We start from the raw sequence: 15,994 nt of genomic DNA, 5'->3' as shown, positions 1-15,994 counted from the left end.
ACCGAAAGTAAAGCTGAAAAGATAAAATACCAGAAAAACATCCAAAGGATTTCAACAAAAAATAAATAAATAAAACCAAACAGAAACATGTAGTATTAATCAATGAGTTTTTCCCGGATATACAAATGAGATTACAGAAACTTTATTGTGGGGCTGATGGGGGTTGAGGGTCTTGTTTGGGGGACTGGTGGGGGTCTTTGATCTTGTTTGGGGGGCTGGTGGGGGTCTTTGATCTTGTTTGGGGGACTGGTGGGGGTCTTTGATCTTGTTTGGGGGGCTGGAGGAAACCCACACACACACAGGGAGAACATGCAAACTCCACACAGTCGCTGGGCGGGACTTGAACCAGCACCTCCTCACTGTGAGGCAAGAGAGCGAACCACCAGTACAGACCCTCCATTTATTTTCATTTGTACATTGATGGAGCATTGCTCTACATTTTCCATTTCAAGAGGCGCCTCTTATATGTGAGGCTGCTCTGGAGCCTCTGGAGCCTCTGGATTGTGTTTGCTCTGGAGTTGCTGGTCGTCTGGCTGAACATTAACCAATCAGATCGATCGCAGCCGATCGCTGCTCGGACCTTCGGCTCACTCACACAAACACATGGAGGTCAGAGGTCAACGCTCGTCCTAAAGCTCTGTCACAAAGTCGGATTTTGACCCTCTGACGGCGGCGGCGGGCCAATGATTGACGAGTGACGAACGAGTCGTCCCCCAAAGCTCAGAGGAGCCCGAGAACAAACCAGCAGGAACCTCGGAACGTCGTCAACATGAACCTGAGGATCGCCGCTCTGCTGCTGGGAGCGCTAGCCTGCACCGCTAACAACGTTACCAAGAGGGCAACGGGTCGCAGGCTAGCACGCGCAGGTAAGAACGTTACCAAGAGGGCAACGGGTCGCACGCTAGCCTGCACCGCTAACAAGGCTACAGAGGGGGCAATGGTCGCAGGCTAGCCCGCACTGCTAACAACGCTACAGAGAGGGCAATGGGTCGCAGGCTAGCCCGCACTGCTAACAACGCTACAGAGAGGGCAATGGGTCGCAGGCTAGCCCGCACTGCTAACAACGCTACAGAGAGGGCAACGGGTCGCAGGCTAGCCCGCACCGCTAACAACGCTACAGAGGGGGCAATGGGTCGCAGGCTAGCCCGCACCGCTAACAACGCTACAGAGAGGGCAATGGGTCGCAGGCTAGCCCGCACCGCTAACAACGCTACAGAGAGGGCAACAGGCCTCCTCGTCTCTACGTCAAACAATAAAACTAAAGAGCGCTTTCAGCTGTTTCCTTGACGACGCTGCAGACTGAAAGGATTTTAACCAGGTTTATCTTCTCCACCTTTAATCCGATCTTTAGGTCGATCTAGTGACGATACACGCTGGAGAACGATTCCGAGATGCATTTCCCTCCAAATACTAAAAACTTACGTTTTATTACATTACTGTAATCGAAGATTCTGGTCGTTTCCCCTTTTGTTTGTCCTCGTTAGACGTACCTGATCCAACAGCGTCAAATGTAGACGTTACGGGACGTTACGGGACGTTAAGGGTCGTTACGGGTCGTTTACTCGACAGTTATCGAAAATGACGTTTCAATGCTACACGAATAATGACCCTTCTAGAGTGAGTCGGTTGTCGGTCATCACAGTGAATGTTTCGCTACTTCAGGGTTTTGTGTTTTTATTGTCTGGTTTCCGTGTGCGTTCTGTCGTTTTTTTGCCGTATCGTCTTGTTTTTCTGTGTTCTGGACTCTCGCGGTCAGATGTTCTTGCAGAAGTTCAGAGTTTGAGTCCGATCAGTTTGTACATTTATGCAACAACGAGCTAACAAAACACTGTTTACAGGCGGTGAAAGTCCCCGGGCTCTCGAGTCCCAGATCTCACAGTCCAGAACGTGGCAATCAACACAAGACAGCAGAAAAACAACAATCTGGATTATATTCTGGAGACAGAGGCCAATCTGCAGCATTTAACAGAACTGAAACCTCTGGAGAAAACAGAACTTTTCCCAGCGCGCCTCAGTTCTGGTCATTTTAATACTTTGATCCATAAAATAGAGTCTTAGAATTTGTCAGAGTTCTAGAACAGGAGAGTTGGAGAACATGTCAAAGATAAATATCAACATGTGAGGGTTCTCTGGTGTTTCACAAGTCCAGAAGTGGTGAGAGCTCAAGAAAGTGTGTGAGTTCTGGAATCTGGCTGAGATCGTGTCGCAGTTCTCGTGTGTTCGAGAGCCGGAAACATTTGTGAGAACTCTAAGTTCTAGAATGTGTCACACATCTGGAATGTGTTGGCGTTCTACTCTGTGTCAGGGTTCTAGAATGTGAAGTGATCTATGACGTGTAACAGTTCTAAAATATTTGAGAGTTCTGGATTGTTTGATAGTTCTAGATCATGTGAGAGTTCTAGAATGCGTGGCAGTTATAGACCGGAGCATCTGAGTCAAGACCAAAACCAGAACATCTCAAGACCGAGTCAAGACCAAGACCAGAACATCCTGAGACCAACACAAGACCAAGACTTTAAGGGGCGGAGACTGAATCAAGACCATAACTTAGACAATGTGGTCTGGATTCTGGTCTTGAGTACTCCAACATGACCTTGCGCTCACACCCGTTGACCGCAGACTGAGAACCAGAGTTGTTCCTAAAAGGACAATAAAGTGCAAAAAGTGTAAACACAATAATGGCGCCACTTCCTGTTTGCTGGCGATGGTGAACGACTGACCGTCTGGTTGCAGTTGGCGGTTTCGATGTGGACGGTTACTCTAAAACGGAGGGCGCCTGGGTCCTGTCTCTGAACAAACGACTGTACGCCGTCGACACGGCGGCCGACTGCGCCGCCAAGTGCGACGTAGAGACGTTCTTCACGTGCAGGTGAGCTGGAGCGCGTCACGGTTCCACCGCTGTGTTCGCGCGGAGGCCTAAAGCCATGTTCCCTCACCGCAGGGCTTTCATCTACATCGAGAAGGACCAGGAGTGCTGGACGGCCGCCGCAAACTCCAAGTCGGAGTCCGTCCTGCGCAGAACCAGCACCGTGTTATACGAAAAGAACGGTAAAGTATGGGCAGCTATCAGAATGCGTTAGCAACGCTCACGCTGACATGTCAGAAAAGGTCAACGCCGGTGAGCACCCCCAAACTAACGCCTGAAAACACACGATCTCAACGAGTCAGCAGCTCTAATGCTAACGTGTAAAAAAGAGTGATAAAAGAAATGCTAATGCTAACTGGGTTAGCAGCTCTAATGCTAACGTGTAAAAAAGAGTGATAAAAGAAATGCTAATGCTAACTGGGTTAGCAGCTCTAATGCTAACGTGTAAAAAAGAGTGATAAAAGTAACGCTAATGCTAACTGGGTTAGCAGCTCTAATGCCAACGTGTAAAAAAGGGTGATAAAAGTATCGCTAATGCTAACTGGGTTAGCAGCTCTAATGCTAACGTGTAAAAAAGAGTGATAAAAGTAACGCTAATGCTAACTGGGTTAGCAGCTCTAATGCCAACGTGTAAAAAAGGGTGATAAAAGTATCGCTAATGCTAACTGAGTTAGCAGCTCTAATGCTAAGGTGAGAATTGATAGCGTGTTAGCCGCTCTAATGCTAACGGTAGAATATGGTTGATAACAATGAGTTAGCAGCTCGAATGCTAACGTGAGGTGAGCAGGTTGTGACGCTCTGTAATCCCGTGTGGAACCAGATTATCTCCTGGAGTGTGTGAACGGAGTGGGAACAGATTACAGAGGAACTAAGACCAAAAGTAAATCAGGGAAGGTGTGTCAACGATGGGAGGCCAAGTACCCCCACAGACCCAAGTAGGTACACACACACACACACACACACACACACACACACACACACACAGGTGTCTTCCAGTCAGTGTGTGTGTGTTTCCTGCAGCATCACACCACAGACTCACCCCCGAGCCGACCTGGAGTCCAACTTCTGCAGGAACCCGGACGGAGACAGTGGAGGACCCTGGTGCTACACCACCGACTCCGACACCCGCTGGGAGCACTGCAACGTGGCCAACTGCGCTGGTGTGTGTGTGTGTGTGTGTGTGTGTGTGTGTGTGTGTGTGTGTGTGTGTGTGTGTGTGTGTGTGTGTGTGTGTGTGTGTGTGTGTGTGTCGGACTCTGAGCGTTTTTTGAAAGGTTGCGTTTTCCCTCAGTTTCTATGGAGATGAATTCAGGGTGTTTTTGAAAAGTTCCATCTTGAGCGCTGTTTTTAAAGAGCAGCCAAACATTTTGCGGCTCCGAGCTCTGTTCACCGCCAAAGGGCCGTTGGAAAAACTCTCAAAGTTGTAAATGTTGTGCAGCTGAGTCGTCGTGTTTGTTTGTTGTTGACGATGAGGCGTTGTTTGTTCCTGCTCAGAGGACTGCATCCACTGCAGCGGCGAGGACTACCGGGGGAAGGTCTCCACCACGGAGAACGGCTTCACCTGCCAGCGCTGGGACTCCCAGAAGCCCCACAACCACGGCTACAACCCCAACGCGTAAGAGCCGCTAACGGAGCGCCATGTGCTGGCAGAGCAGCGACAAGCGGAGGCTCACCGCTCTGCTCTGCTCTGCTCTGCTCTGCTCCCCATAGGCTGCCCGACAAGTTCCTGGAGGAGAACTACTGCAGGAACCCGGACGGAGACCCTCGACCTTGGTGCTTCACCACCAGCCCGTCCAAACGCTGGGACTTCTGCTCCATCCCCCGCTGCAGTGAGTCCACACTGACATCCAGATTATAGAGCATCTTCCTCCTCTAGCATCAGATTATAGAGCATCTTCCTCCTCTAGCATCAGGTTATAGAGCATCTTCCTCCTCTAGCATCAGATTATAGAGCATCTTCCTCCTCTAGCATCAGATTATAGAGCGTCTTCCTGTAATCCAGCACTGCGTTGCAGTGACTTGTGTTGATGATCTCAGTGAAATGGAACCGTTTTGCCGTTTCAGCCTCGGAGCCTCCGACCATCATTCCAGAGATGACCTGCATCACCGGTGAGGGCGGGTCTTACCGGGGAACCACCACCGTGACCGAGTCCGGCAAAACGTGTCAGAGGTGGTCGGGTCAGACGCCACACAAACACAATCGCACCCCCGACAACTACCCCTGCAAGTAAGAACCCCTAACCACGAACAGGTAACTCTGTGAATCGTGTCCTAATGGTGGTTTCCTGCCAGAGGTCTGGAGAGCAACTACTGCCGAAATCCCGACAACGAGAGGATGCCCTGGTGCTACACCACCGACTCCGAGACTCGCTGGGAGTACTGCAGCGTGCCGCGCTGTGGGGACGCACCTGCACCAGGTATGACCAAACCCACCTTGAACCCCACAAGAACCCTGTCCAAACCTCACCCCTACCCTGTCCAAACCTCACCCCTACCCTGTCCAAACCTCACCCCTACCCTGTCCAAACCTTACCCCTACCCTGTCTGAACCCAGTCCGAACTCCACAGGAACCCTGACCGCACCTCACCCCTACCCTGTCCAAACCTCACCCCTACCCTGTCCAAACCTTACCCCTACCCTGTCCAAACCTCACCCCTACCCTGTCCAAACCTTACCCCTACCCTGTCTGAACCCAGTCCGAACTCCACAGGAACCCTGACCGCACCTCACCCCTACCCTGTCCAAACCTCACCCCTACCCTGTCCAAACCTCACCCCTACCCTGTCCAAACCTTACCCCAACCCTGTCCAAACCTTACCCCTACCCTGTCCAAACCTTACCCCTACCCTGTCCAAACCTCACCCCTACCCTGTCCAAACCCCACTCAGTTTCAGAACATTCCAGGAGATTTTGACGCTTTAAGCAAACGCTAACAGAGCACAGGAACCTTTGGTGGAGTTCGACATTGCAGTCTTCATCTGCTTTAAAGTGGTTTAGCCACACCCACAAAAGTGCAGCAACCAATCGGATCACAAATGTGAGAAACGGGCGGAGTTTGCTTTTGTAGCCATGTGTCACGTTTGGACGAAATACGTGGACATGTTCTTGGACATGTCCTGACTTTTGATCAAAATTGTAAATGGCAGAAAGCAAGTAAAGGTTTGTGTGGGCGGAGCTTAAACTGAAGCTTCTCTCAGGTGATCAAATCAGATTGTTCTGTCGATGTTATGGAATAATTTGCAAGGACGTGGAACATTGTTGCCTTCATACTTTTGGGATTATTTTGGGGAAATCTTCCATCAGGATTCTATAATCTGTAAGGGGCGTAAATATTAGCAGTTTAAACATTTTAACTTTGGGAGCAAATGGTTCTGAGATAAGAAGATAAGAAGCTGCCGTTTGTCTCCGCAGACGAGCCGGTGATCCCCCCCGACGACGTAGAAGACTGCTACGAGGAGAACGGCGCCACCTATCGCGGAATCACGTCAGAGACGATCAGCGGGAAGAAATGCCAAGTGTGGAGCGCCATGACGCCTCACAAACACAGCAAGACGCCTCAGAGCTTCCCCTCGGCGTCAGTAACCAGCGACATAGAGCATCCTCCTAATCTAATCCAGATTATAGAGCATCTTCCTCCTCTGACATCAGATTATAGCACATCTCCCCTCTGATCCAGATTATAGAGCATCTCCCTCCTCTAATCCAGATTATAGAGCATATTCCCCCTCTAATCCAGATTATAGAGCATTTTCCTCTTTCCAAATGATGTAATTTCATGAGTGAATCATTAGGCACCCGCTGCTCACAGGCTAGTTAATACTAATGCTAATGCTAATGCTAATGCTAACACTACAGTATTACAGCTGTGGGATATTTCCAGGAATATCACCGTGTAACTAGTTACTTTCATGCCGTCGCTCTATGTCCTTTCGAAGTGAAACCAGATCTGGTTCTTTCCTGAAGCTGCTGTTCCTCCTGAAACAGGGACCTGAAGAGGAACCTGTGCAGGAACCCTGACGGAGACCAGGCCCCCTGGTGTTACACCATGGACCCCAAGGTCCGCTGGGAGTACTGCAACCTGGAGAAATGCCCCCCCACAGGCCAACCCACCACTGCACCGAAACCCCAACCGCCGTCCACCGCCACCCAGGCCCCGACACAGCAGGGTGAGTCCACATGCTCAGGGAAACTTCTGGAAAGGTGCGGCAGTCCGTTTCCGTGGCAACGGTGCTGTCAATTCAGTCAAAAAGCAACTTTGTGAAACGCTCCGGATGATTTACTGTGGAAACGCTTTTCTCCCTGCGCGGTTTCAGACTGTAAGGCGGGAAATGGAGCGACATACCGAGGTCCGACGTCCATCACGGTTCTGGGCGTGACCTGCCAGGCGTGGAGCGCTCAGAGTCCTCACCAGCACAACAGCTTCACGCCGCAGAGCCACCCCACCAAGGGCCTGGACGGAAACGTAAGTCTGAGTCCTCCAGGCTCCACGCCGCCATGGCCAAGTGAGACCTGGGTGCTCCAGGTTAGGGTTGGCGTCTGTTTAACTTTGTGGGGTAGAGGGACCCTCACAACAAAAACATTTTCACTTCGAAAGTTTCGGAGCGTTTCGGCCGTCGGTTTACAAGGTGAAGTTTTCACCCTGGAAACTCTTTGTCTCCATGGAAACGGGAGAAAACGTGTTTCTTTAACAAAGTGAACATTTACGACATCGTTGATGTTTCTGTGGCAACGGGAAACTTGTGCTTTCGTGTGTTGATTGTGTGTTTGTTGATTGTGTGTTTGTTGACTGTGTGTGTGTTGATTGTGTGTTTGTTGACTGTGTGTGTGTTGACTGTGTGTGTGTGTTGATTGTGTGTTTGTTGACTGCGTGTGTGTTGACTGTGTGTGTGTTGACTGTGTGTGTGTTGATTGTGTGTGTGTTGACTGTGTGTGTGTTGACTGTGTGTGTGTTGATTGTGTGTTTGTTGACTGTGTGTGTGTTGACTGTGTGTGTGTTGACTGTGTGTGTGTTGATTGTGTGTGTGTTGATTGTGTGTTTGTTGACTGTGTGTGTGTTGACTGTGTGTGTGTTGACTGTGTGTGTGTTGATTGTGTGTGTGTTGATTGTGTGTTTGTTGACTGTGTGTGTGTTGACTGTGTGTGTGTGTTGATTGTGTGTTTGTTGACTGTGTGTGTGTTGACTGTGTGTGTGTTGACTGTGTGTGTGTTGATTGTGTGTGTGTTGACTGTGTGTGTGTTGATTGTGTGTGTGTTGATTGTGTGTGTGTTGACTGTGTGTGTGTTGACTGTGTGTGTGTGTTGACTGTGTGTGTGTTGACTGTGTGTGTGTTGATTGTGTGTTTGTTGACTGTGTGTGTGTTGACTGTGTGTGTGTTGATTGTGTGTTTGTTGACTGTGTGTGTGTTGATTGTGTGTTTGTTGACTGTGTGTGTGTTGATTGTGTGTGTGTTGACTGTGTGTGTGTTGATTGTGTGTGTGTTGATTGTGTGTGTGTTGACTGTGTGTGTGTTGACTGTGTGTGTGTGTTGACTGTGTGTGTGTTGACTGTGTGTGTGTTGATTGTGTGTTTGTTGACTGTGTGTGTGTTGACTGTGTGTGTGTTGACTGTGTGTGTGTTGACTGTGTGTGTGTTGATTGTGTGTGTGTTGACTGTGTGTTTGTTGACTGTGTGTGTGTTGACTGTGTGTGTGTTGTCGGACCTCAGAGCTGCAGGAACCCCGACAGTGACGTCAACGGACCGTGGTGCTACACCACCGACCGGGACAAGAAGTGGGACTACTGCCGGATCCCCGACTGTGGTACGACAACGTCGGGCCCCGTTTCCACGACAACGATTGAAGTGAAACACTTTTAGTATTTTAGTTTGAGAAACGTTTTGTTTCCACAATAACAATTTGAAAACGATACTTAGGGGTTTTTTTTCGTATTAAATCGGCTTTTGAACATTTCACAACTCTTTGTTTACTTCACTTTACACACTCCTATGAACTTTGTTCAGCAAACACACACACACACACACACACACACACACACACACTTCCTGTGTGTGTGTGGGTGTTTTTAACAGTGTAAATCATGATATGGACTCCATTCTCAGTACCTGGTCTGGTTCTGAAGGTCCTGAAGGTCCTGAAGGTCCTGAAGGTCCTGAAGGTCCTGAAGGTTCTGAAGGTTCTGAAGGTTCTCCTCTCCTGCAGGTTCCTCTTCAGACGGGACAAACTGTGGGACTCCGGCGACGCGACCAAAACGCTGCTTTGGCCGTATCGTCGGCGGCTGCGTGTCCAAAGCTCATTCTTGGCCGTGGCAGATCAGCCTGCGGACCAGGTGAGTCCTCCAGAACAGGTTCTGTCTCTCTGCCTGCAGGAACCTCCTGGTGCTCCGGATCATTCTCCAGAACGTTCTCCAGATAGTTCTCCAGTTCGTTCTCATGAAGGTTCTCCAGATCATTCTTACAAACGTTCTCTAGAATATTCCACAGAATGTTCAAGAACATTCTCTAGAATGTTCTCCAGATCGTTCTCCAGAACTTTCTCCAAATTGTTCTCCAGAAGGTGCTCCTCCTCCTCCTCCTCCTGCTCCTCCTCCTCCTCCTGCTGCTCCTGCTCCTCCTCCTCCTCCTCCTGCTCCTCCTCCTGCTCCTCCTGCTGCTCCTGCTCCTCCTCCTCCTCCTCCTGCTCCTCCTGCTGCTCCTGCTCCTCCTGCTCCTGCTCCTCCTGCTGCTCCTCCTCCTCCTGCTCCTCCTGCTGCTCCTGCTCCTCCTGCTCCTGCTCCTCCTGCTGCTGCTCCTGCTCCTCCTCCTGCTCCTCCTGCTCCTGCTCCTCCTGCTGCTCCTGCTCCTCCTGCTCTTGCTGCTCCTCCTGCTCCTCCTGCTCCTCCTGCTCCTCCTGCTCCTCCTGCTCCTCCTGCTGCTCCTCCTGCTCCTCCTCCTGCTCCTCCTGCTCCTCCTCCTGCTCCTCCTGCTCCTCCTCCTCCTGCTGCTCCTCCTGCTCCTCCTCCTGCTCCTGCTGCTCCTCCTCCTCCTGCTCCTCCTGCTGCTCTTGCTCCTGCTGCTCCTGCTGCTCCTGCTCAGCTTCCTCTACCTGTCACGCCTGTGAGGCCGAGGCTCCGCCCTTCATGTGGAGAGAGGTGATCAGCACTTTAACCACCGAAAGGTGAGCTGCCCTCAGCCAGCAAACAAACAAACAAACAAACAAACAAACAAACAAACAAACAAACAAACAAACAAACCAAGCAGGTAGTCAGAGTTGTCAGACCAGGACCAGGTCTGGGTGATATTCCTCTTCAGCTCTTGTGACACATAAACCAGCTCCGAGCTCCACAAACAGAGTTTCTCTGAATCTCCACCCACGGTGGAGATTCAGAGAAACTCTGTCCTCGATTACATCAAAACGAGAGGAAGGTGGAGATTTAGGTCACAAATCGTGACGTCATGTTTTATTCCACGATTCTGATTGGCTGTCATGGCTTCATGCGTCTCGTTACACTGCCCCCTACAGGTCTGGCTGCTCATAGCAGCTGTGAACCAGGAGTCAATGAAGATTTTATTTTTGTAAACGTAGAAGAAAACAACAGGGTACGTGTGGGCGTGGCTTAGGAGAGCACCTGCACATTTTGAAATGCATGTCTTTCTGTGTGTGTGTGTGTGTGTGTGTGTGTGTGTGTGTGTGTGTGTGTGTGTGTGTGTGTGTGTGTGTGTGTGTGTGTGTGTGTGTGTGTTTCAGTACAGGGATCCACTTCTGTGGAGGCACTCTGATCCACCCTCAGTGGGTGGTGACGGCCGCTCACTGCCTGGAGAGGTGGGTACCTCCAAACGCCGCCGAGGCCAACGCTGCTGTTCGGCCGCCATGTTTGACGCGGTGACGCTCTGCTCCGCAGGTCCAAGCGGCCGTCGGCCTACAAGGTGGTCCTGGGAACCCACAGCGAGAGGGCCACCGAGTCGTCCAAGCAGGAGAGGTACCTGGACAAGCTGGTGCTCGGACCCAACGGCGCCGACATCGCTCTGCTCAAACTGAGCAGGTTAGGCCCCGCCTCCACACAGGCCCCGCCTCCACACAGGCCCCGCCTCCACACAGGCCCCGCCCCCACACAGGCCCCGCCTCCACACAGGCCCCGCCTCCACACAGGCCCCGCCTCCAGGGCGACAGCTCAAGTCAAAACGCACCACGTTCATGTTGACACGGCAGCGTTCTGCAAACGTTTCCACGGCAACAGCAGAAACACTGAACGCGATGGAGCTTCACTGTTGGGCCACTAGTTGGTGCTGTTGTTTTTATCCACATGTATTGATTATTGATTGGTTTGTTTGTATGTTACCAACTTTTTGTAAAAACTATTGACCCGAATTGCATCAAATCTTCAGGGACGGTTCCATTAAATATTGAGAGCGATTGGGTCAAAGGTCAAAGACATTAAAGCAGTCAGCCTTAATCCGAGTCAAACCAACGCCAAAATGTTCAATTCCATGTCCTCCGATCCAGTGACATCATTACTAGGGGTTTGAGGGGGGGGGGGGGGGGGGGGGGGGGGTCACACCGATATTGTAAAATGTCACTACATCTTTGTCAAATAGTGACAACATGAAGGAGAGGTGGATCAAATAACCTTGTTATCTGGTTTCCATGGTGACAAATGTGGCATTGGTGAAGGTATGCGCTCTACCGAGTGTAGCTCTAGTTAGTTTTAGTACTGACACACACACACACACACACACACACACACACACACACACACACACACACACACACACACACACACACACACACACATACACACACACACACACACACAGCAGAGAACAATGAGCTCTAAACATTAACAATGTTTACATTCTAGTGGACAGACCACCAAGTTAGATTGTTATTACGGTGACTTTCAAAATAAAACTACCAAGTTAGATTGTTATTACGGTGACTTTCAAAATAAAACTACCAAGTTAGATTGTTATTATGGTGACTTTCAAAATAAAACTACCAAGTTGGATTGTTATTACGCTGACTTTCAAAATAAAACTACCAAGTTGGACTGTTATTACGGTGACTTTCAAAATAAAACTACCAAGTTGGATTGTTATTACGCTGACTTTCAAAATAAAACTACCAAGTTGGACTGTTATTACGGTGACTTTCAAAATAAAACTACCAAGTTGAATTGTTATTACGGTGACTTTCAAAATAAAACTACCAAGTTAGATTGTTATCACGGTGACTTTCAAAATAAAACTACCAAGTTGGATTGTTATTACGGTGACTGTCAAAATAAAAGTACCAAGTCCAGGAGGCTGGACTGGGAGTCATGACACCACGGAGGAACCTTTGTTCTGATTGGCTCTATTGAGCATGTGCAGAAGAACTAGTTCCTACAACCGCAGTGTGCCTCCGTGGTAGCAGCATCTTTTTAAAAACAGATTTTTTCTCTGTTCACACGGAGACGGGGCGTTTCAAAAGTTGCGTTTTTCCCCATTTTCAAGTTAAAAGCAGAAAACTTTCATAGCATTTCGGGGGTCTGTTTCCACGACAACGGTGCTATTCCAGATGTTACTCGACTGCGATAAGAACCCTACAGTTCTGCTGGCCAGCTGAAAGTATTTCCTCTCCTTAACTCCAGAAATAAATAAAGGTCGAGCACAAAGTAGATTAAATCAATATATTTATGTTTAAGAATTGTTCAACAGAATGTTTTTATGTTTATGTCCATGGAAACTAACCTGTGTGTGTGTGTGTGTGTGTGTGTGTGTGTGTGTGTGTGTGTGTGTGTGTGTGTGTGTGTGTGTGTGTGTGTGTGTGTGTGTGTGTGTGTGTGTGTGTGTGTGTGTGTGTTTCAGACCCGCCACCATAAATGACAAGGTTCTGCCTGTGTGTCTCCCGGAGAAAGACTTTGTGGTCGCGAGCGGAACCGAGTGCTACGTGACTGGATGGGGCGAGACGCAGGGTGAGGGGGGTGGGGGAGGGGATAGCATTAGCATCATTAGCGTTATTCCATGTTAATGCTGATAGTCTCACAGGTACGGGAGGTGAGGGTGTCCTGAAGGAAGCTGGTTTCCCCGTCATCGAGAACAAGATCTGCAACCGTCCGTCCTACTTGAACGGACGAGTCAAAGACCACGAGATGTGTGCCGGCAACATAGAGGGGGGGACGGACAGCTGCCAGGTACCATCAGCATTAATAAACAGAAACATAGAGGGGGGGGGACGAACAGCTGCCAGGTACCATCAGCATTAATAAACAGAAACATAGAGGGGGGGGGACGGACAGCTGCCAGGTACCATCAGCATTAATAAACAGAAACATAGAGGGGGGGACGAACAGCTGCCAGGTACCATCAGCATTAATAAACAGAAACATAGAGGGGGGGACGGACAGCTGCCAGGTACCATCAGCATTAATAAACAGAAACATAGAGGGGGGGGGGACGAACAGCTGCCAGGTACCATCAGCATTAATAAACAGAAACATAGAGGGGGGGGACGAACAGCTGCCAGGTACCATCAGCATTAATAAACAGAAACATAGAGGGGGGGACGAACAGCTGCCAGGTACCATCAGCATTAATAAACAGAAACATAGAGGGGGGGACGGACAGCTGCCAAGTACCATCAGCATTAATAAACAGAAACATAGAGGGGGGGGGGGGCAGCTGCCAGGTACCATCAGCATTAATAAACAGAAACATAGAGGGGGGGGACGAACAGCTGCCAGGTACCATCAGCATTAATAAACAGAAACATAGAGGGGGGGGACGAACAGCTGCCAGGTACCATCAGCATTAATAAACAGAAACATAGAGGGGGGGGGGGCAGCTGCCAGGTACCATCAGCATTAATAAACAGAAACATAGAGGGGGGGGACGAACAGCTGCCAGGTACCATCAGCATTAATAAACAGAAACATAGAGGGGGGGGACGAACAGCTGCCAGGTACCATCAGCATTAATAAACAGAAACATAGAGGGGGGGGCAGCTGCCAGGTACCATCAGCATTAATAAACAGAAACATAGAGGGGGGGGGACGAACAGCTGCCAGGTACCATCAGCATTAATAAACAGAAACATAGAGGGGGGGCAGCTGCCAGGTATAATTGGCATTACTATTAGCATTATTAAACCACTTCTGTCAGTTACTCTGGGTTAGGACTCGGTTACCATGGTTACATGGTCCATTACCACGGTTACCCAGCCTGTCCTCTGTCTCCTGCAGGGCGACAGCGGCGGGCCTCTGGTGTGTAACTCCCAGAACAAGTTCGTCCTGCAGGGCGTCACCTCGTGGGGTCTGGGCTGCGCCAACGCCATGAAGCCGGGCGTCTACGCCCGAGTGTCCAAGTTCGTCGACTGGATCGATCAAACCATCAAAGCCAACTAAAGAAACCCGGAAGCGGCGGGAAGCGAGCGTCATGCTAGGAGCCGCTTCGACGGCGGCGCGTCGAGCTAGCGTCTGTTTAAGTGTCGGAAATATTAAAACTGAACGAAATGAAATGTGGAAATGTTTGACTTCAGTCGTCATTTATTTCTCATAAAATCAAAGTAAACGTTCAAACTGCCGTTTCGTCCTCGTCTGTCGGTTCTGGTTTTAACGGTTCTGTCATCGGCTGGTTCTCACAGTCGCTCAGTCGTTTCCTGAAGAAGAGAAAGAAAAACAAAGACAGTCAGAAGATTCTGCGACATCGTTTTTTAAATCAAGTCAAATCTTCAAAATTAAAGCCCCGTTTCCTCCACGGAGTTTAAAGTGGCGAGGCATTGATTTTATTTCAAAAAGTTTCATGTTACAACGTTCTTGTCATGACGTGACACGAACGGAGGAACCATTGTTCTGATTGGTTCTACTGAGCATGTGCAGAGGAGCTGGTTACTGAAACAGTGGTGACCAGAACCAGCTGGACACTCAGGAGGTGACAGTCGGTCTGGTTCCGGTCCACCTGGTACCGCCTGCAGCCGCCGGGTTCTCAAGACAGGTGGTCCGGGGGCTCCTCCTCCTCCTCCGGGCTCCAGCCACACTCCGCCGCCCGCCGCTCTGCCGCCGTGTCGCGGCAGCGGTGCTCCGGGCCGAAGCCCGGGAACACCACGCCCACGGTGATCGCCGTGAAGGGCAGCGACAGCAGCCCGAACACCCGGCGCTGGGCCGGGCCGAACGGACCCGCCTGCTCCAGGACCGCCTCCAACGAAGACTGCATCCCGGACCGGGGACCGGACTGATCAGGACCGAGTGTCTGGACCATTGATCTGAACCGATTCAGCAGACTCTGTTCCAGGACTGAGATCCAGGACCGATCAGGACTGAGATCCAGGACGGATCAGGACTGAGACCAGAGTCCCAGCAGACATAAATAAACAGAAGTCCCAGTTCAACAGAGGCCGGCGGAGGAGGGACCAGAACCTGGTTGAACTGCCGGAGGGGAGGCGGTCTGGACCAGGGCAAGATCCTGATAAGGTCTGACAGTGTCCCGACCCTCAGCGCCAGTGGGTCCAGGTCCTGCTGAAACCAGTTTAGACCCGTTCTAAACTGGTTTCCTCCAGAACTTCAACCACTGACATTAAAAACAGAGAAGATCAAAGGAATCAAACTGAAGTTAGACGAGAACAAACAGGCTCATTTTAAATCATTTATATATATACTGTATGTACATGTACATACCAGTTATATAACTGTTATATACTGTATGTACATGTACATACCAGTTATATAACTGTTATACAACTGGTATTTATTGAGTGTATTTGAAAAAGTAACTGATTAGATACTTCGTGTGAAACAATTTGACAGAGTCGCTGAACCGAGACGTTTCATCAAACAGATTCTTTTACTCTGAAAGATCAAAGTTCCTCTGAAGGATCAGGATGACACAGGAACACAGTCTGGTTCTACAGGTTCTCCTCCTGGGCTAACCCTAACCCCCTGGTTCTTCAGGTTCTCCAGACTCTGGTTATATAGGGTCTCCTCTGATTCTGGTTCTACAGGTTCTCTTCCTGGGCTAACCCTAACCCCCTGGTTCTTCAGGTTCTCCAGACTCTGGTTCTATAGGGTCTCCTCTGATTCTGGTTCTGCAGGTTTCCTCAGCCGTCTGGTTAAATGTGCTCTTCGTTGGTACGGTAACACACATCTCACCCCTTCAAAATAAAAGCAGCTCAGGTTTTCTT

General features: G+C 49.9%; 1 protein-coding gene across 1 annotated transcript; it reads left to right on the top strand.

Moving 5' to 3' along the window:
* The first annotated feature begins 682 nt into the window (after positions 1–682).
* plg (plasminogen) lies at positions 683–14,400 on the top strand. The gene is made up of 19 exons (XM_080490049.1): positions 683–866; positions 2,734–2,869; positions 2,942–3,048; positions 3,687–3,801; positions 3,887–4,026; positions 4,361–4,481; positions 4,577–4,695; positions 4,931–5,093; positions 5,159–5,283; positions 6,279–6,441; positions 6,852–7,033; positions 7,181–7,329; positions 8,572–8,665; positions 9,065–9,191; positions 10,589–10,663; positions 10,743–10,883; positions 12,688–12,794; positions 12,868–13,013; positions 14,061–14,400. The coding sequence occupies exons 1-19, from the start codon at positions 770–772 to the stop codon at positions 14,220–14,222; spliced, it is 2,469 nt and encodes an 822-aa protein (XP_080346175.1). The 5' UTR covers positions 683–769; the 3' UTR covers positions 14,223–14,400.
* Positions 14,401–15,994: the final 1,594 nt, after the last annotated feature.

Source organism: Lipophrys pholis (genome assembly GCF_963383615.2).
Source record: "Lipophrys pholis genome assembly, chromosome: 21".
Lineage (NCBI taxonomy): Eukaryota > Metazoa > Chordata > Actinopteri > Blenniiformes > Blenniidae > Lipophrys > Lipophrys pholis.
This window is presented reverse-complemented; position numbering and strand designations above follow the sequence as displayed.